The 22664-nt window shown below is 35.4% G+C and overlaps 1 protein-coding gene across 3 annotated transcripts in view; it reads left to right on the top strand.

Moving 5' to 3' along the window:
- The first annotated feature begins 8581 nt into the window (after positions 1 to 8581).
- Positions 8582 to 22664, top strand: part of MSR1 (macrophage scavenger receptor 1) — a 105367-nt gene continuing 91284 nt past the window's right edge. For all 3 annotated transcript variants that reach the window (XR_005216023.1, XM_037831240.1, XM_037831241.1), the window contains exons 1-3: positions 8582 to 8716; positions 16159 to 16265; positions 18331 to 18444. Coding sequence is in view for 2 of the 3 variants with exons in the window: in XM_037831240.1 (XP_037687168.1) it covers positions 16163 to 16265; positions 18331 to 18444 (217 nt within the window). In the remaining variant the exon portion in view is untranslated. The remainder of the gene's footprint in view (positions 8717 to 16158; positions 16266 to 18330; positions 18445 to 22664) is intronic.

Raw genomic sequence — 22664 nt, forward strand, 5'->3', positions numbered from 1 at the left:
TTGTGGCAATTTGTGATATCTGGCTGGGACTTGCATAAGAGTAGCCTCCAGAAGGACCTCTTGACTCCATTTAAAATCTGTTAGCCATAGAAACCCTATTTTGTTTTATTTCTTTTAACATTTCCCCCTTTTGCTCAAAGTCTTTCTCTGAAAGCATCACTGATGAACATTTACCATGAATTCCTTGGCACCAGCAAGGTTCATCTCTGGGTGTCATATCCCACATGGGGGGAAGGTAGTGAGTTTATTTGCAGTTTGGCTTAAAGAGGGGTGGGCCACAACAAGGAGGTTTTCAGAGAGTGACTCTTACACATTAATTATAATTAAGTTTAGTTTTTGTCATTACAGAAATAAGTTTTATAAGTGCAAGCTTCAAGATCAAGGGTTTGGCTTGTTATCATAACTTGGCAAGTTGTTGCAGCATTACTCTGAAGATGAGACAATGAGTAAGAGACATTGTAGTGACTGCAAAATAAAGAGGATCAGCAAGGTTTGAAATATGTTATGAATCTAATCGCCCCAAAATCTAAGATTAAGCCAATTAAATAAGTGCCTATGTGTGTGGCCAATGGCTGTGGCTCTTTTGTGGGATCTGAATAGTGTAGACCCAGCAATTCAACAGATTGGCTAGGTCAGTTTTGTATGGTTGGGAAAAAGGATGATGAATGGGAAGGGACTAGGAATAGAGGGTAAATGTAAGAATGAGCAGTTTAAAAAGGGGTAAGAATCATTGCTGGAGGGACACAGAGATGGACTAGGGTACAAAGAAGGAGTGAGGGAGGAATAAAAATGTGAATAGGAGAGCTAATAGGATAATAATGAAGATTATAGCAGTGTTGTTGAGTTCATTTCAATCTGATGAAAGTCAGTTCTGGTGTTGGTTCTTGGGTTAGCCTTTCATATATGATGTCTTCTACTTCTGGGTCACTTAAACTTGTGTTCACTATTAAATATTAATTATACAGACCTGATTCTGGATCTTGGGATAACTGTCTGCATCAGATGCCATCTACTTCTCATCCTTGGTAATTTTGAGCTTTAGATCCCCAGTAGGAATGGATTTCCAAGTAGGGTTGGGACCTTTTATTTATTTATTTTTAATTAAGTTTTATTGCGATATATTCACTTACCATACAGTCATCCACAGTGTACAATCAACTGTTCACAGTACCATCATATAGTTGTGCATTCATCACCACAATCAATTTTTGAGCACTTTTCTTACTCCAAAAAAATAAAAATAACAAAAGTAAAAAAGAACACCCAAAGCATTCCATTCCCCCCATCCCACCCTATTTTTCATTTAATTTTTGTGGAACCTTTTATTAAATGAGAACTACAAATCCAAGAATCAGTACCTTCTAATTTAGCTGCACATGTGTTAGTTAAAAGTACCTGATTGGGTTCTTTCCAGTGAGGTGGGAGTGCATCTTTATGGAGGTGTCTTTCCTAATATATGAAATTGCCAAGCTGAAGATTGCAGTTTTGCACTTTTGAATAGCTTCATCTCCCAGATCATGCTGTAAAAGGATTGTTCTACCAAGGTTTCATTGCTTTTAAGATTTTGATCAGTTTCTCACAATAGGTTAGCATATTTCTTTTTATGAGGCAGAGCTTGTTTTCATAAGTTTCCCTGTTATAATTTTAAATGGGGATAATTTATGTTTTCCAAATCCATGAATTTAGGTAATTGAGTTTTAATTATCTCTTTCGTTGTTTCTATTAATCCTGAGGATTGGGAGTAGTAGGCACAATAAAAGTGTTGCAAAATAGGCTATATTTTGCAAATTGTTTTCATATGTTTTTTTCTATAAAGTGGGTCCCTCGGTCCCTGTGAGGTTCCAAGGGAATTCCCTAATTTGGAATTATTTTTTTCTAATAATACCCTTACAACAGTAGCCACAGTAGCTTGTCTACAGGGAAAGACTTCAGCCCAATGAAAGTGCATACAAATCATTATTAAAACTATTTATAGCCCTGGGATGGGGGCAAATGAATAAGGTCCAGTTGCTAAATTTCAAAAGGTCTAGTAGGTAAGGGAAAATGTCCTTGAGAGCTATGGAAATGTTTTCCTGGACTATGCTTAAGTCAAATTAAACAATTGTAACATATTTTCATAGTTATTTTAGGGGATGGCTTTCAGAAATATTGCCTTCCTCAACTTACCACTTTATCAATATTTCAGGGAGTCATATTATGAATAATTTACAAAACAGTTTTCTGGAGGCAAGTAGGGAAGACTGGTTTACTATTAGGGTAAACCATGATATAATTATAGGCTTATAAAAGCAGCAATCATTTAAACCACCCTGCTCCCCTTTTTATGTTTCCAGTAGAGTTGTTTGGTTGAAAAGTCATTATAGAAACAAGAATAGGACTATAACTTGTAGCTGCATTTTCTGCAGCTGTATCTGCCATGTGCTGGTAAGCACTTTCCTCTGTATTTGCAGAAGAATAAACAGACATTTCAATTATATTCAAAGTTTTTGGTAACAGTGTAGCATCTAGCAATTCCCTGACCTAAAAGCTATTTTTTTGTTTGTTGTTTGTCTTCCATTGGAGGTTAAAAACAAACAAACAAACAAAAAACCCCTTTATTTCTATAATATCCCCAAATCATGAACAACCCCCAAAGCATACTGATTATAAAAATATATATAGATTTGCTGTTTTTCCACAAATATATGGGTTCTTGTGTGGGCAAGAATTTCAGCTTTCTGGGCTGAGGTAGGATTAGGTAAGGAATTTGCTTTTATTGTTTCATGCTTAAAGGTAATAGCAAATCCAATATGATAGATTCTTGAGTTATCTTTGAGGTGGAAACCATCTGTATACCAGATAGCATCTGCATTATCAATAGAGTTTCCTGTAAATCTATTTGAGCGATTAATAGTCAGTTAAAGCTATGCAGTCCTGGGAGTCTCCTCAGAAATAGTAGGAAGTAAAGTTGTGTCAAGTAACAAAAGAGATATTTGGGTGGGAAAAGTAAGAGAATTTCGTAGGAAGTTAATCTTTTGGTAGAGATGGCTTCAACAGAATGAGAGACATAAATAGTTAAGAGAGATCCCATAATTAATTCTTCAGTTGTTTCTAAAGTTTTGCAATAGCAGGAATGGACTTTATGCAAAGGGGATGTCCCCTAGCTATGGTATCTAATTGCTGGCTATAAAGCTTAGAGGTTTTCACCTTTTTTGTATATGGAAGCCTTAGGTGTTTCCTTCTCATTTATGCATTTAGAGAAAAGAAAGATAATTTCTAATTAGGGTGTTCCAGAGCCAAAGTGCAGAACAGACTATCTTCATTTCCTTAAAGGAATTTTGAATAGTTTTATCCTTAATAAGGGGCACAATTTGTTTAGCTTTAAACAAGGCGTGTAAAGGTTGAGCCATCCAAGAAAAAGTAGGAATCCAATTTCTATAATATCCTTCAAGGCCTAAAATCTTCTTAATTGACATTTAGTCTAGGGAAGAGGGAAAATTCCAATGTTTTGGATTAGCTTAACCTCTAGGAGGAGGCCCTGGGAGCAGGGACAGTTAGGGCAGAAAGCATGCAGCCCATTTCAGTAGGCCAGGTGGACCATAAATAGGTTGGAATAGTATCTAAAAAGAGGGTGGTGTTTAAATTTTATTCCTTTGACTGAAAAGACAGGAATTTTTATGGGACTTAATTCCTTATCCTGGTCTGTTGACTCTGGTTAATCTGAATCTAAGAGTTCCTAATTTAACCCCTTTTGGAAGAAAGATATATGTGCTTGGAATAATCCAAGGAAATCTCTTCCCCGATGGTGAATTGGTGGAGAAAGGACTAATAAAAACAGATGAGTGCCTTTTCAAGGTCCTAACTGAAAAGGAATTGGGGGAATTAAAGGTGGGCATGGGTTTGTTAGAGACTCTCCGCCATTTGAATTGTTTTTGTACTCTGCAGAGGAAGGTTAATGAGGGTGGTGTGATTTAAGACAGAAGATGGCCCTAGTATCTATTAGAGCCCCATGCCCTCTTTTCCAATTATCAGATCTATTTCACCTAAAAATGTGACATGGACAATTGGAAAATCCTCTGCCTTCTCTGAGGCAGCCCGAGCAGTCACATTGAAAGGCATTTTGCTTTCTTAGAAGGCAAAGAGCATTAGGTGAGTTGCTGCTGTTTTCTGGAAGTTCTTGGAATTCTTTTTTCTGATGTCCAGGTTGTTTTTTGGTAATTACAAGTTCTGGTGCCCTGAACACTGATGCCTAAAGCATTCATAAGGGCTTATTTAGTTGCTGTTTTAGCTTGAGAGGATATCTTTTTCCCAGCTTTTTGCAAAGGTGTGATCTAATTATTAAGTTCCTTTGTAACCCAATTTAGTTGTTTGCATTTTAGAGTGGTGGCTAATCTTCTGTTAATGATAGAAGGAGAATTAGATAGGGTAGGGGTTTCAGAATGAGTTAATATGGCCAATACCTGAGAACTGTTTAAATGTTTTTTTTCAAGCCTGTTATAATATTCATATATGGGCTCTTCTGGTTTGGGGGTAAATTGGATTTTTCTCCAGTCAAATAATTTGGGTGAAAATTTCAGATATGACCCTATGAAGTTCATTAGCTAGCTTAAATGCTTTAGTTTTATCAGTAGCTCTTTGTTCTGAAAAGTCATTTAAGGGATCTCTTCAATTAGCTTTTTCTGTCCAGACTTTGGCATGAACTTCACAGCAGTCATATGAATTAACTGATGAAGGGACTTCAGTAGGATTTAGGAAATCTTATCATTATAGAAGGGGAGTTAAGCTTAAGCTAGGATATAGAGGAGGAAGACAGGAGGGGTTTAACAGAGGGTTAAAACAGTCAAGAGTTCTGCATAATATTTCAAGCTTGAAAATACACTTAGATAAGTCTGTTAGTTTTTGTTAATTTAGTATTTGTTTCTTGATGAGAGGCAATTTTAGAATTAGTTATACATTTGCAAGCTTCCAGGTACCACTTTAAAAAGTATCTCATTCAGGTTGCTTAATTTTAGAGCCTCTTATTTTCTAAACTGAACACACAAATATACCAATTTAGGCATATCAAAAGAAACCCTTTGTGGCCATTATAATTCAAGATTATCTCTAGTGTGCCAGGTCCAGCAGGGTAAGACTTTACATGAGGCAGGACCATAATTTTTCTACATGAAACCAGCTGGTGTGCTAGATGGTGGTGCACCATTAGATTTCTCACATGGATTGGAACATGTTCTTTTTGTTACTTCTGATTGTGAGCAACCCCAAAACCTGAGCTTAAAGGAAATTATTTGGATTTTGGGCAAGTGTGATGTTTTAGCGTATGCCTTTCACAGGATACTTTATCTGGAGGACAGCCTGTGCTGTCCGACCCACAACCAGCTGCCCCTAGTTGCACGGAAATTGTCTTGAGGGTGGTGGGCGACCTTGTGTCAGTCTAGCCCCTCCATGACCACCTTATCCTAATACCCTTCCTGTGTCCACCAAAATAATTATTTGATTGCCTTCAGTCAGAGAAGAGGTCCAATTGATTGTTAGGGAGACGTCCCTCCACTGAAAAGAGCTTGTTACCAAAGTGTGAATTTTAAAGTCCCATTTGAGTACTCACCAGACAAGGAAATTTTCCTTGTATACCAAAAAGGGCAAACACAAACAAGCAAGCCCAGACCAGAACAGGAGTGTGTTACCAGCCCAATCCAAAAGAACTGAAGCTCACAAACTGGATTTCTGCCTCATGTCCAAACCAAAAGAAACCAAAGTTCAAATACACAAACTGGGCTACTAGTCCCAGCCCAAACCAAAAGAATGGAAGTTCAAATTGCCCTTCCCCAGATAATACCCAAAGAAAGGCTAGAACCTCAACCACAAAGAGTTGAGCCTAGAGGATTCACAGACAGGAATCCTGGACCTTCGGGGACACAGTACTGTGCTGAAATCCACGATGGCTCCAGAGTCAGGCCGGTGGTTCCCATTTCTGACCCCATGTAATGGAAACTGGGAAATAACAAATTGAGCTGTAAGGCAATAAAGGCATGTGTTTAAGGTCTTAGAATTGCAATTCCAGGACACAGATTCAGGTAGGAACCCAAATCCAAATCATGTCCCATCTTGGCATTTCCAACAAGGGTTTTTGTTTTGTTTTGATTTTTTTTTTTAAATACAGTTTCATTGAGATATCATCACACACCCTACAGTCATCACAGTGTACAATCTGTTGCTCACAGCACCGTCATACATTTGTGTGTTCCTCACCAGAATCAATTTATGAACCTTTTCCTTACTCCAAAATAAAAAGAAAAGCAAAAACAAACCCCTAAATCTTTCAATCCCCTCCATCCCACCCTATTCTTCATCTAATTTTTATCCTCGTTTTTCCACTCATCTGTCCATACACTGGATAAAGGGAGTGCAAGCCACAAGGTTTTCACAATCACAGTCACACTGTGCAAGCTACATAGTTATACAGTCATCTTCAAGAATCAAGGTCACTGGGTTCCAGTTCAACAGCTTCAGGTATTTCCCTCCAGCCATTCCAACACACTAAAAACTAAAAAGTAATGTCTATACAGCACATAGGAACACCTTCCAGAGTGACCTCTCGACTCCATTTGAAATCTTTCAGCCACTGGTACCTTATTTTGTTTCATCTCTCTTCCCCCTTTTGGTCAAGAAGATCCTCTCAATCCCACAGTGCTGGGTCCAGGCTCACCCCCAGGAGTCATTTCCTGCATTACCAGGGGGATTTACACCCCTGGGTGTCATGTCCCACGTAGGGGGGAGGGTAGTGAGTTCACCTGCTAAGTGGGCTTAGAGAGGGGGCCACATCTGAACAACAAAGAGGCTCTTTGGGGGGGAATCCTAGGCACAATTATAAGTGGGCTTAGCCTTTCCTTTGCAGCAACTAGCCTCACAAGGGAAAGCCCCCAGATTGAGGGCTTGGCCCACTAAATAGGCAGTCCTTGATGTTTGCAGGAAAATCAGCAATCACCCAGGTGGGGAAGTCCAACATTTCTGCATTCCTCTCCAGTTCCTCAAGGGGCCCCACAAATACACCTTTATTCTATGCCCGTATCACTGTGGGATGTGTCAGGATTTCACCCCAGGCTGTACAAACCCACCAAATCCCACTTCCCATTCACAGCTCCATCCACCTATGGTGATCAAACAAACTGGTCATTCAAGTTAAATTATCTAGTGCTAAAGCAAGAGTTTTTAAAGGGAAAATAGAAGATTGCACCAGTGTTTGTGGTTGGTGGATATTTGGGGTACTCTTAGATAATTAACTGAGTTATCTGTCTTGTGGTTTGTTTATGGTATCCAGATATCCTTAGGGTTTTGAGGAACATTATTGCTTGAGGCTTTGCATACTGTGGCCTGAGACTTACATAAAAGTAACCTCCAGAATGATCTCCCAACACTATTTTAAATCTCCTAGCCATAGAAACTCTAGTCTATGTCTTTTAAATACACACACACACACACACACACACACACACACACACACACACACTAACATATAATGGAAATAGAATGAGTTCTGATAAGGCTCCAGTTCCTCTTCACCAAGAATTTGATGATAGACTTAAACCAGTGTGGCTAAGGGATAGTCTTCAAGCTGCTCCAGCCTGGATCCACTTCTGTGATCCTATTTCATCTCATCTAAAGCTGTTTGACTAGAACTTGTGGGGCTTGCTTCAAGGTCTCTTATTACTATTAATCTTTTGGCAGTTACCTTAAGAAAGGCTGCATGATAGTCTTAACCTTTTGTCTCTCCAACTGCAGTATACTGTTCCTGCATTCTTTCTACCATCTTTTAGAGATAGTGCTCTCTGGTACCTGTGGACATGGTAAGATCATTCTGCCCACCTTTTGGCAGGAAGTACAGGCACCTCCTGTTGGGAATGCTAAGAAGTGTCCATGGAATAGAAACTAAAAGCCTTCCCCTAGAAGCAATAATTGTAAAAATCAGCTCAGTAACATAATGGTGAAATCAGTTTGTGTGTGTTATACTTGAACTTGGTGAATGTGATAAGGATAGTGACATGAAAAGTGTAAAACTTTGGCAAGGTGACAGAAAGTGAAAGGCATTCCTTTCTTCTGAGCCTATGCTGAAACCCTTTTCCTCCACTATATCTCTGGGAAAATAGACAACCTGTTAGGTGCACAGTAGAGATCAATAGCTAATGTTAGCATCAGCGTAGGTAGAGCTGAAGGGATCATTGTTATGTTACTTTCACTTAGTATGTACCCATATCCTTTCCTCAATGTGTTTTGTGTTTGAAGTTAGGCTGAAGGGGTATATGAGAAAGAATTAAGAATAACAGATCACTTAAACAGACATCCCTCAATGCTTTATATTGTGAAAGGGGAAATAATGGGAATTGATGGATTTTATAGAGGGCATACATAATTTATAAAAAGGGAAAGATTGGATTTAATCAGCTGTATATTATCTGCCCTGCTCCAATCACGCTTGTTTCTTTTTCTTTTTACTTCTCTTTTTCTTTTTTAATGTCCTAGCTGGGAAGAGGAATGAGTTGTAAGGCAAATTTAGATTTTGCAAACTATTGCATTGATGAGAGTACTATTGAGGTGCATTGTTAAGAAAGATTTTCAACACAAAAATGTGTCATTTCCTTTCTTCATGTACCAGATGCTGAAATATTATGTGATAAAGATTTTAGGTTTCATTTGTAAAGAGAGGAAAGTGGGTAAATCAGGACTGCCTTCCTTAGGACAAAAGGTAAAAGAGGTTTATTTTAATGTTTCCAAAATAGTGCTTCTGTTGATTGAGATGTATGTATTATATGTGTGATTATGTATGTGTGTGTGCATGTGCATGAATATAATATATATGTGTGTATGTGTGTGTGTGTGTGTGTGTATGACCATAATTTCTGATAGAATATTTTATTCCATCACTATTAATTTGGCTTGGTTGTTTTCAGTGATAAAAAAAATAGACATTTCTGTTAAGTTTTCTGTGAGTGGATAGTGTATGTGTGCATAAATATACATGAAATATACTAAATACTTTATAGTTCGAATTAGCAAGAAATTTTTGGCATATAACTGTGCATATTTTATTTGTTTAAAATAGGAACTTTATTCAAAAGTATGATAAATTTTAATTGGTCTCATTTCCTTATTTTACATGTAACACTTTTGGCTTCAGTCTAATGTTTTATTACCTTTACTTGCTTATATAGCAAATATATTTGTTGGGCATCTACTGTTAGAACTTTACTGAACTACATCTGGGAAAGTGACACAAAGAATAAAATACACTCTCTGCCTTCAGGAAGTACATGAGGCAGAGCCAAATAGGCTTAATGTCATTTGAACGTCTTACATGATGTCAAAATGCTACAGATAACAGCTATAGGTTGCAGATAACCGCTCTGGGAATGTAGGAGAGGCCAAAAGTACTCCCAGATGAGAAAAAAAAAAAATACAAAAAAAAAAAAACTGTCAAAAAACTCTTCCTGGAGATATTAGAATTTTGATTCATCTTGGAGAATGGGTAAAGTTCTTATGGAGAGAATAGCGATAGAAAAGTCTTAAGACAAAGGTGATGGGCGTTTTATACAGTGGTTTGGAGCTGAGGCTCTGGAACTGCACTTTGTGAGTGTACATCCCACTCCCTTATTCCTTGCTGTGTAACGGTATCTAGGTCTTCATTTTTTCTAGCTTTATAATGGGGACAATAATACTATATACCTCATTAAGTTGCTGTGAGGATAAAATTTAAAAGCCCACCTAAAGTACATTGGTATTTTTAAATAATGATGATTTGTTTCTTCATGGTTTTCTGTTACCAAACACAATTTATATATAAAAAGTTCTTTAATCCTCATAATAGTTCTTTAAGCTTCCATTGCAATCACATTTTACATAGATAAAGAAACCACAATAAAAAAATGTAAAAGGTTTGCCTAAGGGAAATCTTAGGGAATGGTACAGTGGAGATAGAAATCTATATTTCAGATTCTCAAACTGATGCTATTTCTGCCTCACTACCAAGCAGGAGCTTGAGCAGTTTCAGCACAGCATGGATGTTTCCATTTCTTGCTAGAGTCCCTTCTACAGAAAATTCCTTGGGCACAGAGCTGCTTGTTTTACAAATAAATTAATTTGTTTTCATTTCACATAAATTTTAACTGTTTTTTACAATATCAGAGGTTTGTTTTTTAAGTAATAAGAAAGATTACAAAGTGAGTATCCCAGATCTTAAAGATGAAATAAACCCTAAGAGTATAATGACTAATCTCAACAGGGTAACAGTCTTAGAAGAAGGAATGTGCATCAAGTTTGAAAAGACAAACAGTAAATATCTATTACATCTAAAGAGCTTATTTACATAGTTAGATAAAAGATTTATCCCCTGGGGATGTATAAGCAATGGATATGAAGGGACAATAACCCACAAAGAAAAATAAATAATAAACAGTCATATGTTAATAAATCCTTTACATTAATAATAAAACATGCAAATGGCAGTAACCTTGAGGAATCATTTAACCCCTAATAAAAGCAAAGAAATTCTAGAGTAAACATATAAACCATATGATGGTGAGTTTGCTTTAAATCTTTGTAAATTTGTGCAATCCTTTTGGAAGCAGTCAAGCAGTAGACACTAACAAGTTTAAAATAATTTCCCTCTGATTTAGTAGTTCAACACATGGTGAATTAAATCCTAAAGAAACAATTCAGTTTAGAATCTATCTAAATTATGAAAATATCATCATCAATACTAGTAAAACATTGCCCTCCATAAAAGAGTGGAAAAATAAAAGAATTCCATCATAGGAAAATGACTAAACAAATAAAATACATACATTTGATGAACTATTTATGTAGCTCATAGGAAACTTGAAAAAAAAATGAGGTGAAGTATAAAATATTGATATGATTTTAAGGGAATTCAAAATACCAAATGATATCAAATATGCAATATGGATGCATATGTATCAAGACAAATTTAATACTAAAAATGAAGGTATTTTTTCTTGCATTAGGGTTATCAGATAACAGAGATTTTATCTCAACTTATCTTTAATATCATTATAATATTTTTATAATAAAGACTGAAAAAAATAAAAGGGTATGTTTCCAAATAAATTAACATTGAAATTTTCTCATGATTTTCCTGTTGTAGCTACTATAAACTTTTCACCCACTTTTATAAAAAAGCTGATATTGCAGAGATGTGTTTCACTTCTTATGAAAGTGCTTTTAATAGATTATACAAACTCAGATGATTTCACAATTCTTTATGAGTGCGTTGACATTTGTAGAAAAAGTAACTTGATGTGAAGTTACTTTTTCTCAAAACTTTGTATATTATATTTAAAAATACACTTGAATTGTGTGAATTATTTGTTGATTGCTAAGAAAACTTCACGTGTATTTACATTACTAAAAAATTACAATTAGGATAACCAGATTAAAGAAGTGAATGAATCTGGTAATTATTATAATAAATACCTTTGAGGCAAAGTGGGAAAGTTAACGGTGAACTTTTTTTGTTTCAGACTGCTAGTTACAGACAATTCAGAGAAAACCACTTTATTTTCCAATGTTTAAAAGAAGAATTTAAAAAATTGCCACATCAGTGAAATATAAACCTTGTGAGGCATAACTGTAGATATGAAATCCAATCATCTTGCAAAGTATTTTCTTTCATTTGTTTATTCAAATGTATGTAATGAGCACTTATTGAGAGCCAAGAACTTCTCTGGTCACTGAATCAAAGAGATAAAAATCTCTGTATCATGGATATAACTTGGGAGAGAGGGAGATAGATGAGAATAAATAAGATAAATGAGTAAAATATATTTTATGTTAGATGAGAACAAATTCTTGGAGAAAAATCAAGCCAGGAAAGAAAGTGAAGAATGTATGAGGGTAGGTTGTGATTTTAAGTCAGATGCTCAAGGAGGGCCTCCTTGAGAAGGTGAGTCAGGACCTGATTAAGAAGAGAAGCCATTCATAGGTTTTGAGCATGATTTGTCTTACTTTTTAAGAGGATCACTCTGGAGGTTGTTTGGAGAATAAAATGGAGGGAGTAAGAGTGAAGCAGGGAGATCAGTTAGGGAGCTATTAAAATAGTCAAGGTAAGAAAGATGATGGGGTTGGACCAGGGTGCTAGCTGGGGAGCAGATGAGAAGCAGTCACCTCCTGCATGGTGATGATGGGTTGGATGTGGAAGATGAAAAAGGGATGGGGAAGAGGGAAGAAGGGTGACCCTTGAGATTGAGCTGTATTAGAAATCCAAGAAGTGTGGCTTATATGGCTCTGGAATTAAGAGATGTCCTTACTGGAGATACAAATGTAAGAGTCAAAAGCCTCGTAGATTGTATTTAAATCAATGAAGCTGGGTACATCATCAAGGGAGAAAAGATCATTGATAGAAAAGAGAACAGCTTGAAGATGAGCCCTGTCACACTCCAATGTTAAGAAATATGGGAGATGCAGAGAGATAAGCAGGAAATATAAAACTGTCCTCAAAGTGCAACTGTCAGCATCTTAGTTCTCAACAGACAAGCATGAATATGACCAGATTTCTGGTAAACACTTAAGGCCTTTAATTTTTATACATTTCCTATGTATTGATACTAATTACTGATCTCTCAAGAGCCTGCTTCTGCCTCCCACCATACAAGTAAAACAGCTCAGATTCCACATGGCAGGATGGATGTCTTTGCATGCCTTGAAATTATTTTATTTTTATTTTCATTTTCATAACCCTGATTGCTTCTTATTCTTCTGCAGCAGTGTCAAAGGATTTTTCCTTGTCTTTAGTACTGGTTCATCTTCCTTTACTTGTTCTCAAGTTTTTGTCACTCATATTTGTTTTCCTGAAAATTATTTTGTATTGTTTGGCTTTTTCTCCTATTCTTCATTAAAGTGCTGCATTTTTTAAATCTTGTCAATTCTTTTCATTTCTTCTTTCTTAATACCTCTTGGATTCTCCCCTTAATTGCTTGCCACATTGCCACAACTCAAGACGCTCAGGTGGGAAAGAGGAAAAATGAGCAGAAATCCAAAAATTAGGGTAGAATGGAAGGGATGTTCCCAAGGAATGTTTAGAAAGCAGGAAGTCCAGACTTGTTGAGCAGTTAGAAATGTGTCTTGTGGATGAGCAGTTTAGAATAAAGTTTAGTTTCTGGTTAAAGTGACTGAACTTTGCTAGTTAGCTCTTACCTCTGTATTACTATATGCCTGACTGTATCAGATATTACCCACTACCCACTATTAAGTAAATGATAATAACAAATGGTTATAATAAATAAATAAATGATATAAATGGGTGATGTGCCAACACAAAATTCGGGGAAAAGTTACGTTGATTTAGAAAATATACCATTGTAGTTAGCTATACTGTAAAAAAAATTCTGATGATGAGACATGAGATCTGAGCTGGATATATTGACTTTGTAGCATGCAAGTGGTGGTGCAAGTTATGGAAATACACGAGATTCCCAGACAGAGTGTGAAGACTAAGAACAAAAGAAAGTAGCAATGGAAAATTCCAGCAATCCTGTGACATCAGCATAAATGATTTAGCCTAATCTTTTGTTTTTCTGGAAAAAATATGCCAATTTTTCATGCAGTTCATGAGACACCCCTACTGTACACTGTCCCAGAAAACAAGCAGAACTTCCCATGGTTCCAGATCAGCCAGATGGGAAAGATATTTCTCCCATCATTCCACTTGAGGGAAATATTCTAAAGAGAGAAATAGAGTTCGTGACTTTCCAACCACTTAGGATGCATGCAGAACAGTGGTTTTGAAATAGGGCTTGGTGTTTGGAAATGTGTGGGGATGAGTTTTTTGTTTTATTTTGGGGGAATACAATGATTTAAAAGCATTACTGATATTTATTGGGTGACAATTAGGGATGATAAACATCCTACACAGCAAAAATAGTTGCTCACAAAAGGAATTGTTCTAACCAAAGTGCTAGTGATGTACAATTGAGAAATAAAGTGGGATGTGAAGTTAGTTTCCAGTTAGACCTGATAAAATTAAAATAACAAATGCTGATTAGGACCATACTGTCTCCAGAGGCAATGTCTCACCAGCATGACAGATTTACTAAGCCCTAGGATTTGTTAAAGATTTAAGGAAGCTAGCAAAAGTGTAAGAAGAATGTAGACTAGAGAAGAGATCTGAATCATCAACCCAAAGCCATTGCCGAGAAATTCTCTATCAGCAGAGAATGTTCTTGATCCCCCATCCTTTAAACATCTATCTTGATTTAAAAAAAAAAAAAAAAAAAAAAAGACTTAGAAAAAATAAATCAGGCCATTCATTCATTCAATAGCTATTTTTTAAGGGTACCCTATAGTACAGGCAACCTCAGGCTCTAGAGATAAAGGGTGAACAAAAACAGACATGGTCCCTGCCCTTGAGCATCTCGCAGTCCAGAAAGATTTATCAGATTCAAAAAAAGTTTCACCTTTTTGACACAAATATTCCTACCTGGAAGATAGGGTAACAGAAGAAATGTTTCCTTTGCATTTAAGTGAAAATGGAGTCAGAATATTCCAAACTTGAGGAAATAAGGAATAGTCAAAGCCAGTGATCAGTCTGCGCAGAAAGGATTTCTAGTTACATAACAGATGTAGGCTTTGTGAGGCCATCTTTTACAAACTGAATTCAAAGTTGAAAAGCTTTGCCACATAGTCCCAGTTACTTTGAACTATAGCTTTCAAATGAATTTGACTAAGCTTTATTGTCATCTCAGTATTTTAGTATGTGTTTATTTATTCATTTGTTTTACTTGGTAAATAAAACTGCTATCCACATCAAATAATAGAGTAAATTTAAAAGGGGAAAATGGCAGGGGAATCTGGATTTGCTTTATCCAATTTGACTCCCTATAATAAAAGAGAAAAGAGAGGAGCTAGGTCCTAAACCTTCCCTCCAAAATCCCTTGCCTCTCCAGTAACCAAATCCTTTAAAGAACACAGTCCTTGTCAGATCAACAGGAACTATGATGACCAATTTACAGAAATTATGCATGTGCAAAGATTGTTCTTACAAACTGCAAAATAATCTCCCTGATAATATTAAAAATATATATATATTGCCAGGAGTAGAGTCACATCCTTACTTGTCAGTGATTCTTCCCAAAGCTGGATGAATGTTAGCATATGAATGAATGAATGTCCTTCATTTCATGCACTGGTTGTGATTTTAGAGTCCAGAGCTGCTAATTCACTCAGTCAGAACTTCAGCTGGATAAATCCATAACTCCGAGGAAACGGCAAGTGATCAGAAGATGTTAGTCTTATGCAAAATTTATCAATAAAATTAACTGAACCCTTTCCAACAAAAATGTCGTACAATTTCTTGTCATGGAAAATGTTCTTAAAGTGATATCTTTGGACCAGCAGCAGTATCACTTGGGAACTTTTTAGAATTGCAAATGCTTGATTGCAGCCCAAATATCAAAAATCCTGGAGGCAAGATCATCAATCTGTTTTTAACGAGCTTTTCAAATAATTCTGATGCATACTAAATAAAACCACTGCCATAGACTATAGATTGTGCTTTAAACGGTACAAGGACATATTTGTGATGCTGCCAATGTATGAGAAATGCCTGGGAACAAAAAAGAAAAGAAAAGATAGAAAAGAAAACAACAGAACAGAAAAACTAAGTTTGTCCTGTTGTTCCTAATCTAGTGACTAGACTTTGTTTTTATCTTCCTAAAATGATAAACAGATCCCTTGGCAAAGGAAAAGCAGGCTTATGAAGTGGTTTTAAAATTCTGTCCAGAAGCTCTGATAAAAGATCACAGGAAATTTTTGTTGCAAGGGAGTTTTTTTTTCTTTTCAGTTGTTTTCTGTCACTTAGGAAAAAAAAATTAGCTAAAAACAAAAACTGCCTTTCTCCTCTCACGCTCAAAACACACACACCTGCAAACATAAACTCATATTCATTTATAAAAACATATGTAAAGTTCTTTGCAAATATCTTTTAATGTTAAAATTAAATTTCTATGGATAGATGTAACACATTGCTATCTATGATAGATATGTAAATGTAACTAATTAGTTATATTTTTCCTTGTTGAAATTGAATTTCAATTGTAAATTTCAATTTAACACATTGTTACAAAGGGTTCTAAGCCATTCATGTGTAATTAATATATTTATCCATGTGTTTGATAGAAGCATGGAACCGTGGAATAGATTTCCTGATCAACAGGAGGAGACTGATAGCTGTTCTGAATCTGTGAAGTTTGATGCTCAGTCAATGTCAGCTTTCCTTCTTCACAGTAAGTAGAAGGAGGGTGGGGTGCCCATAGAGGTTGTTCTTAGAATTATTGACAGTATGTAAAATTATAGTCTTAAGACTTATCTTAAATGTGTATGAATGTTAAAATAATACATATGTGATAAATAGATCTACTCCTGTCTGGAGACAGAATAGAAAATAAGCTTAAATTGAAGTGAGGAGACATTGTATTGGATAAAATTAGTTCACACTATTAATTCAGTCTTCTGATTTCCTAGCCACTGTACTAAGTCCTGGAGATGACTATGGCTGTGGCACCATGAACTAATATGTAAGAATTGTGGGTGGTAGGTGCTGAAACAGATGTTTGCACAGGGTGCTCAAAAGAAATATTCAGCTGAATCTAAACAGGTTTGTTTAAGGAGGTAGAACAAAGGAGCTTATAATTCCACTAAATCTTGAAAGATAAATACCATCCACCAAGGGGCTGGGTTGGGGAGGAGGAGTCACAGAGACAATTCAGTCAGAAGAAATAGTATATGAAAGGTAGAAGATCATGAGTTCTTACTTAGGCAAATCTGGCTTTTAGGCCACAGTCTCAGGGCATGGTGTACCTTATATGTCACATGAAGGATCCAGGGAAGGACATGGCCACAATGAGATAAACACCTACTGATCATAGGAAAATCTACTGTGGGTAGAGATGGTGAGAGATTGAAGAGTGAGGACAGAGGCACTGGGGAGAGAAAAATGACAACAGAAACCTTTTTTAAAATACAATTTTATTGAGATGTATTCATACACCATACAAATGATCCGAAGTATACAATCAGTGGCTCACAGAATCATCACATAGTTGTGCATTCATACCCATGATCAATTTTAAAACATATTCATTACTCCAGAAAAGAATTAAAAAGAAAAAAGAAAACCCAAATCCTCCCATACCCCTTGTCACCTCCTGTTATTGACCCATAGTATTAGTATGATAATGTTACTGTTGATGAAAGAGTATTAAAATATTATGGCTAACTGAAGTCTATAGTTTGTAACAGGTACATTTTCCTCACATACCCCTCTATTATTAACTCCTTGTAACAGTGTTGAACATTTGCTCTAGTTCATGAAAGAACTTTTTAATATTTAAACAATCACTGACATTGTCCACCACAAGATTCGCCAACAGAAACTTTTTGGTTTTGAGCTATTTAAAAGATACAGTCCACAGTGATTTTAAGTTGGAGGTGAGGGAGGGGATGACTCATAGGTTTCAGACTTGGTTGACCTGGAGTCTTTATTTCCTAGGGCTGCTGTAACAAAGGACCACAGAATGGATGGCTTAAAACAACAGAAATGTATTGTCTTACAGTTCTGAAGGCTAGAAGTTAAAAATCAAGGTGTCAGCCTGTTCCAAGGGATGTCCTTGGCATTCCTTTACTTTGGCATAATTCAGACTCTGCCTCTGTTGTCACATGGCCATCTTCTCTCTGCATCTGTCTGTCTTCTCTCGCCTTTTTATGAAGACAGCAATCGTAGTGGATTAAGGTCCTACCCTACTCCAGCATGACCTCATTTTAATTTAACTAATTCCATTTGTAGTGACCCTTTTAACAATAAGGTCACAGATACTGGGGTTAGAACTTCAACATATCTTTTTTGACGCAATTCAACCCACAACACCTAGCAAATGGAATATCCATCTTGTTTGTATTGTGGGTTATTCTTTTTTTACTGTTTTATCTTTTTCTTTTCCATTCTCTTCTTTTCCTTTCAACCCCTTATAGAACATTATTAAACAATGTCTAACCACCTAATCATAGAAAAGTCTTCCTCATCTCCTAAGTTTATTCTCTATATGGATTTTATCTCTACCTTAATTATCATCCTATTTTGTGAATCCCTGTTTCATATAAATGGACAAAAGATTATGGCTGGTAATATGTTCTGAATTATCCAGAGGATGGGCTTCAAAACCTATTCCAAAATTTAGGAAAAATGGGGATGTTTGAAAGAGTCAAAAATTTTGAGGAATTTTACCTTCACCCAGAATATACAATAGCTAATGTTTTCTATCTAACAGTAGATTGGGTTTTTTGTTTTCTTAGATCCTAAAAATGGCCCTGCCCTTCAAGAGAAAATGAAGTCCTTCAAAGTGGGACTGATTGCCCTTTATCTCCTGGTGTTTGTCGTTCTCATTCCTGTCATCGGAATCATGGCAGGTACAGTATTCTAGAGTGTCGAAGATCAGAAAATCACTCTGCAAATTAGCAATTGCAGAAGCAAAGAAGTGTCCAGACTTTTGTATATGATAGATTCATAAGCAAAACTTCATATCACCAAATTCTCTTTGAGTTTATTAAATGAAATTTATTGAGAAGTATATGGATTTTTTTAAATTAAAATCCTACTAGAATTGCTCATATTTCCTGCAAAGAGGGATGGTATTCATTGTTGTTGTTTTCCTCAGCAAAATTAAAAATATTCCAAGACTGACTGGCAAAATGAAGTGTGTGGGTATGTGGGTGGGGGCATGAGAGGGGTTTGATGGTGGATTGGTGGTCATGTGTCTATCTCTGTGTTTGTGAAAATGCCAATGAAGGGGCAAGTTGATGGCCCACTGGCAGAGAGAGTCTGTGTGCTCAATTATAAATAAAATATGATTCAAAATGTTTATAAATTGTTATTACTTTAAAATAACTTTGTTTATTTAAATGTTAGTGAATATTAGATTTTTAAATTTTAGTCTATATGCCACTGATTTAAAAATGAATGGGCATTTTAAAATTAATTTCATTGGCCTTTGATTGCGTAAGTCCCATGTAAAAATGTCAGCAATCTTGTCTATTTACTCACTTTTTCAGATTAAATTTAAGTTATCAGCAAAGATGTGAAGTTTTATTTTTATTTTATCTAGTAGATATCAAAGAAGTTCAAACACATTTCTTTGATTTAATATTTATTTATGGTTTAGTTATTTTTAGGAATAAAATAGCTATAGCAAAAAATATCTGGAAACAAATTAATCCTTAAGCATCTCCCTGCTCTAATTTTGGTATCTTTTATATATTTTTTGCTATTTTATATTACCTTGCATGCAAATCTTAAAAGCTATCCAGATATAAAACTACTGAGATGGGATTGGGGAAAAAGAATTTGCATAGCAGTCATTAAAAATCTTCTCTTAACTCTGGTCTCAATGTTTAAATTATGATTTATTAGTGGCAAATTTAATCTTTCTCTGTAATATCAGAAATAAACAATAGTGTATTAGTATTACTGTTAAGAATTATAACAAGAAGAAATTCTTCCATTTTAATAATCAATGTGTTTTTTTTAATTCAGTTTTATTGAAATATATTCACATACCATACAATCATCCATGATATACAATCAAGTGTTCACAGTATAATCATATAGTTATGCATTCATCACCACAATCTATTTCCGAACATTTTCCTTACATCAGAAAGAATCAGAATAAGGATAAAAAATAAAAGTAAAAAAAGAACACCCAAACCATCCCCCCCATCCCACCCTATTTGTCGTTTAGTTTTTGTCCCCATTTTTCTACTCATACATCTATCAATGTGATTTTAAGTAATTGAAGTGATTACTGTTAATTATTATGGACTTAGCATTTGAATCAAATTTACCAACCAGTGCCCAAAAATGAGATAAGCCCAACTTGTTGATGATGGAACTGGATGTTTAGTGAATGGATAATTATATAAAATGTCCCTATGACACCTGGATTGACTTTTCCTGTGACCCTCCCTTTTGCTTCCTACTGGATAAATGAGGACTTTTTTTTTTCCCTTTGGTTTTGATGTATAGGTCAACTTTTATTATAATTGATTTGTAGCAATGTAATTCCATACTAGCAATTAACTTCTATGGCAGTAACAAAAAATATTTCTTGGAGAATATAATTGGCCCTAAAAAGCTTATTCATATATTTCACATCTGGTGCCAGGCATGAATAACAAGTCCCCAACCTGAAAGAGTTCCTGAACTTGCTATGCTTAATTTTTTATTAAAAATCCTTACTTAGCTCTTTACAGTAAGGTTATTAAAAAAAAAAAAAAGCTATTAATTTTTTTTCACTCTTTTTATTCCAAGAGACTTGGTAATAAAATAAGTTAATATAATTGTAGATTTTTTTTTTAATTAAATAAGAGCAGTAGGGTAAAATATATAGATTTGTGAAGGTAGGATGGAAAGGATTAAAAAATTCCAAAAAAATATTATCCCCTAAAGTCCTATGTACTTCTAGAGGTGGTCCATAAATTTCACTGTTAAGTATTTTAGCTGCAAATATAAAAACATTAACATGATAACTTAGATAAACAATGCCCATAATATTAAAAAAAAAAAAAGCCACATGTTCAAGAGAAGCTCTTCTATTCCTAGTACTGAGAGCAGGGAGAATTATTCCTGTGAGTCTTCAAAGAAGGAGACTTTGTAGAACAATAATGGCTGACACCTCAGTAATGTCCTTGCAGTTTATATGGCCACATGTTTCATAGACTATTATTTAAAACGTCTTTCAGAATAACCTGATAGTATCCTCTCAAAGAAAAAAATCAGAAAGAACATTTTACTTGGGTTCAACATGATGTCCTGAAGGTATATTTTTCTTTGGAGAGCGTGACTTGAACTAGGGCTAGGCTTGAGAGTTTCTACAGGGAAGGATGACTTACATATACCTCAAACATATCTGTAAATATTACTCTCTAGTAGCATTTTCAAGGAGTTTGGAAAGCACAACATTTAAATGTATATGCTTTGTAGTCCTCCTCTTCTCTATGGCTGATCAGGTGTCTGGCTACATGTTCTAACAAGAGGTGCATGCTAATCAACCTAACAAGGAAAAGCTCTGGAACAGAAGGCCAAACCTCCTCTTACACTAAGGGGTGGCCTAAAGTAATATTCTAAGACAGGACCAAAATTCTGCTAAGAAAGAAATGGTAATGAAAACAACAACAAAATTGTGACAAAAGCTAGCATTTTTTGAGCATTTACTATGTTTCAGGTACTGGGCTACAGCCTTTCCATAGATTATCCTAATACATCCTCACAATAACCCCCTGAGCAGATACTGTAATTATCATTATCCACAGGAGGAAACAGACTGCTGTGGAGCAGAGCTGGAATTACCCCAACATCCCATGTTATTTGACTCCTAACCTCTATGTTCTACTGTCTCCCAGAGTAATTGAATTTTCAGTCATCCCACAGTATGATTGGCCAATAAGAAACAATACAGAGTTGCCATAATTTTATCCAAGAAAATATTTTAACAGGTAAAATGACTGCCTATTTTGGCCATTACAAGCAAAAAAAACCAACCACAACAAATCCAACCTGCCAAGCAAACAAACTACAAACAGCCAAACAAACTAGTCACACCTGATATGTCTGGCATTAAACTGACTTTCTGATGAATTTAGGCTATTGGTGGACATTATTTATTTGCATATCTGTAGTTTAAAATGTGTCACTGGAATAGCTTCAGTGTCTGGGATCATTAACTTTCAGCCAGTTAGAAGTTGGGTAAGTTTCATCACTTTTATACAAACTATAATCTGCCTAATAAAACCTCTGATTGACCTGTGAAGAATGCGGGCAGAAGTCTGAAAATAACTCATTTCTAATTGAATTCAAAATCCTAGCCTGTCTGAAATGTTACCAAATCAACATGTTTGTTCTAGGGTTGACAATGATTGAAGTAGTTTTGTTTCCTAAAACTATTATAAGTGCCAATTAAGATTGAGAAGCAGCTAAAATGATTGAATTTTTTAAGTTCACAGTGGCACCAAAACTCACCAGTTGAATAGAACCAACTGTGTCTGTCATGCACTCATGCATGAGTGATAAGCAGTTGACAGTCTATTTATATTTTAAGGTGTAAATCAGAATATTTTACAAAAAAGGAACTAAAACATAATGCATATCACCAGCTGATACAAAAAAATTACAAATGTAGATAAAATACATCCCAAAAATAATAGAAATCACTGTTTTGACAAATATGAATTGATAGGTGAAATAAAATGTATATAAAAGCTATTCAAATTTAAAATCCCTTATACATTGAAAGATATATTAATTATAACATCCAGTCCATATGTTATATTATTTTAATTATAATACCCAGCCCATATGTTACCATTTCTTTAAGAAACTACTTAATGACTGTCATAATATAAACGTAGTACTGTCCCCATGACAGGAAGAGAGGATCTAAGATTAATGTAGATAAATTGTTATCGAAATACTGAAGATTCTTAGGCTCAAAAGTATACATTTTTGATAGAAGAAGATATGGGCAACATGAAAAAGTAAACATGATCTGTAGAATCAGTTATAACTCTCCCTACTTCTTTTAACAGGCAATAATCTTTTGACTCCTTCCTTCCATATGTGAAATAGAAAGTCA

Source organism: Choloepus didactylus, chromosome 3 (assembly GCF_015220235.1).
Source record: "Choloepus didactylus isolate mChoDid1 chromosome 3, mChoDid1.pri, whole genome shotgun sequence".
Classification (NCBI taxonomy): domain Eukaryota; kingdom Metazoa; phylum Chordata; class Mammalia; order Pilosa; family Megalonychidae; genus Choloepus; species Choloepus didactylus.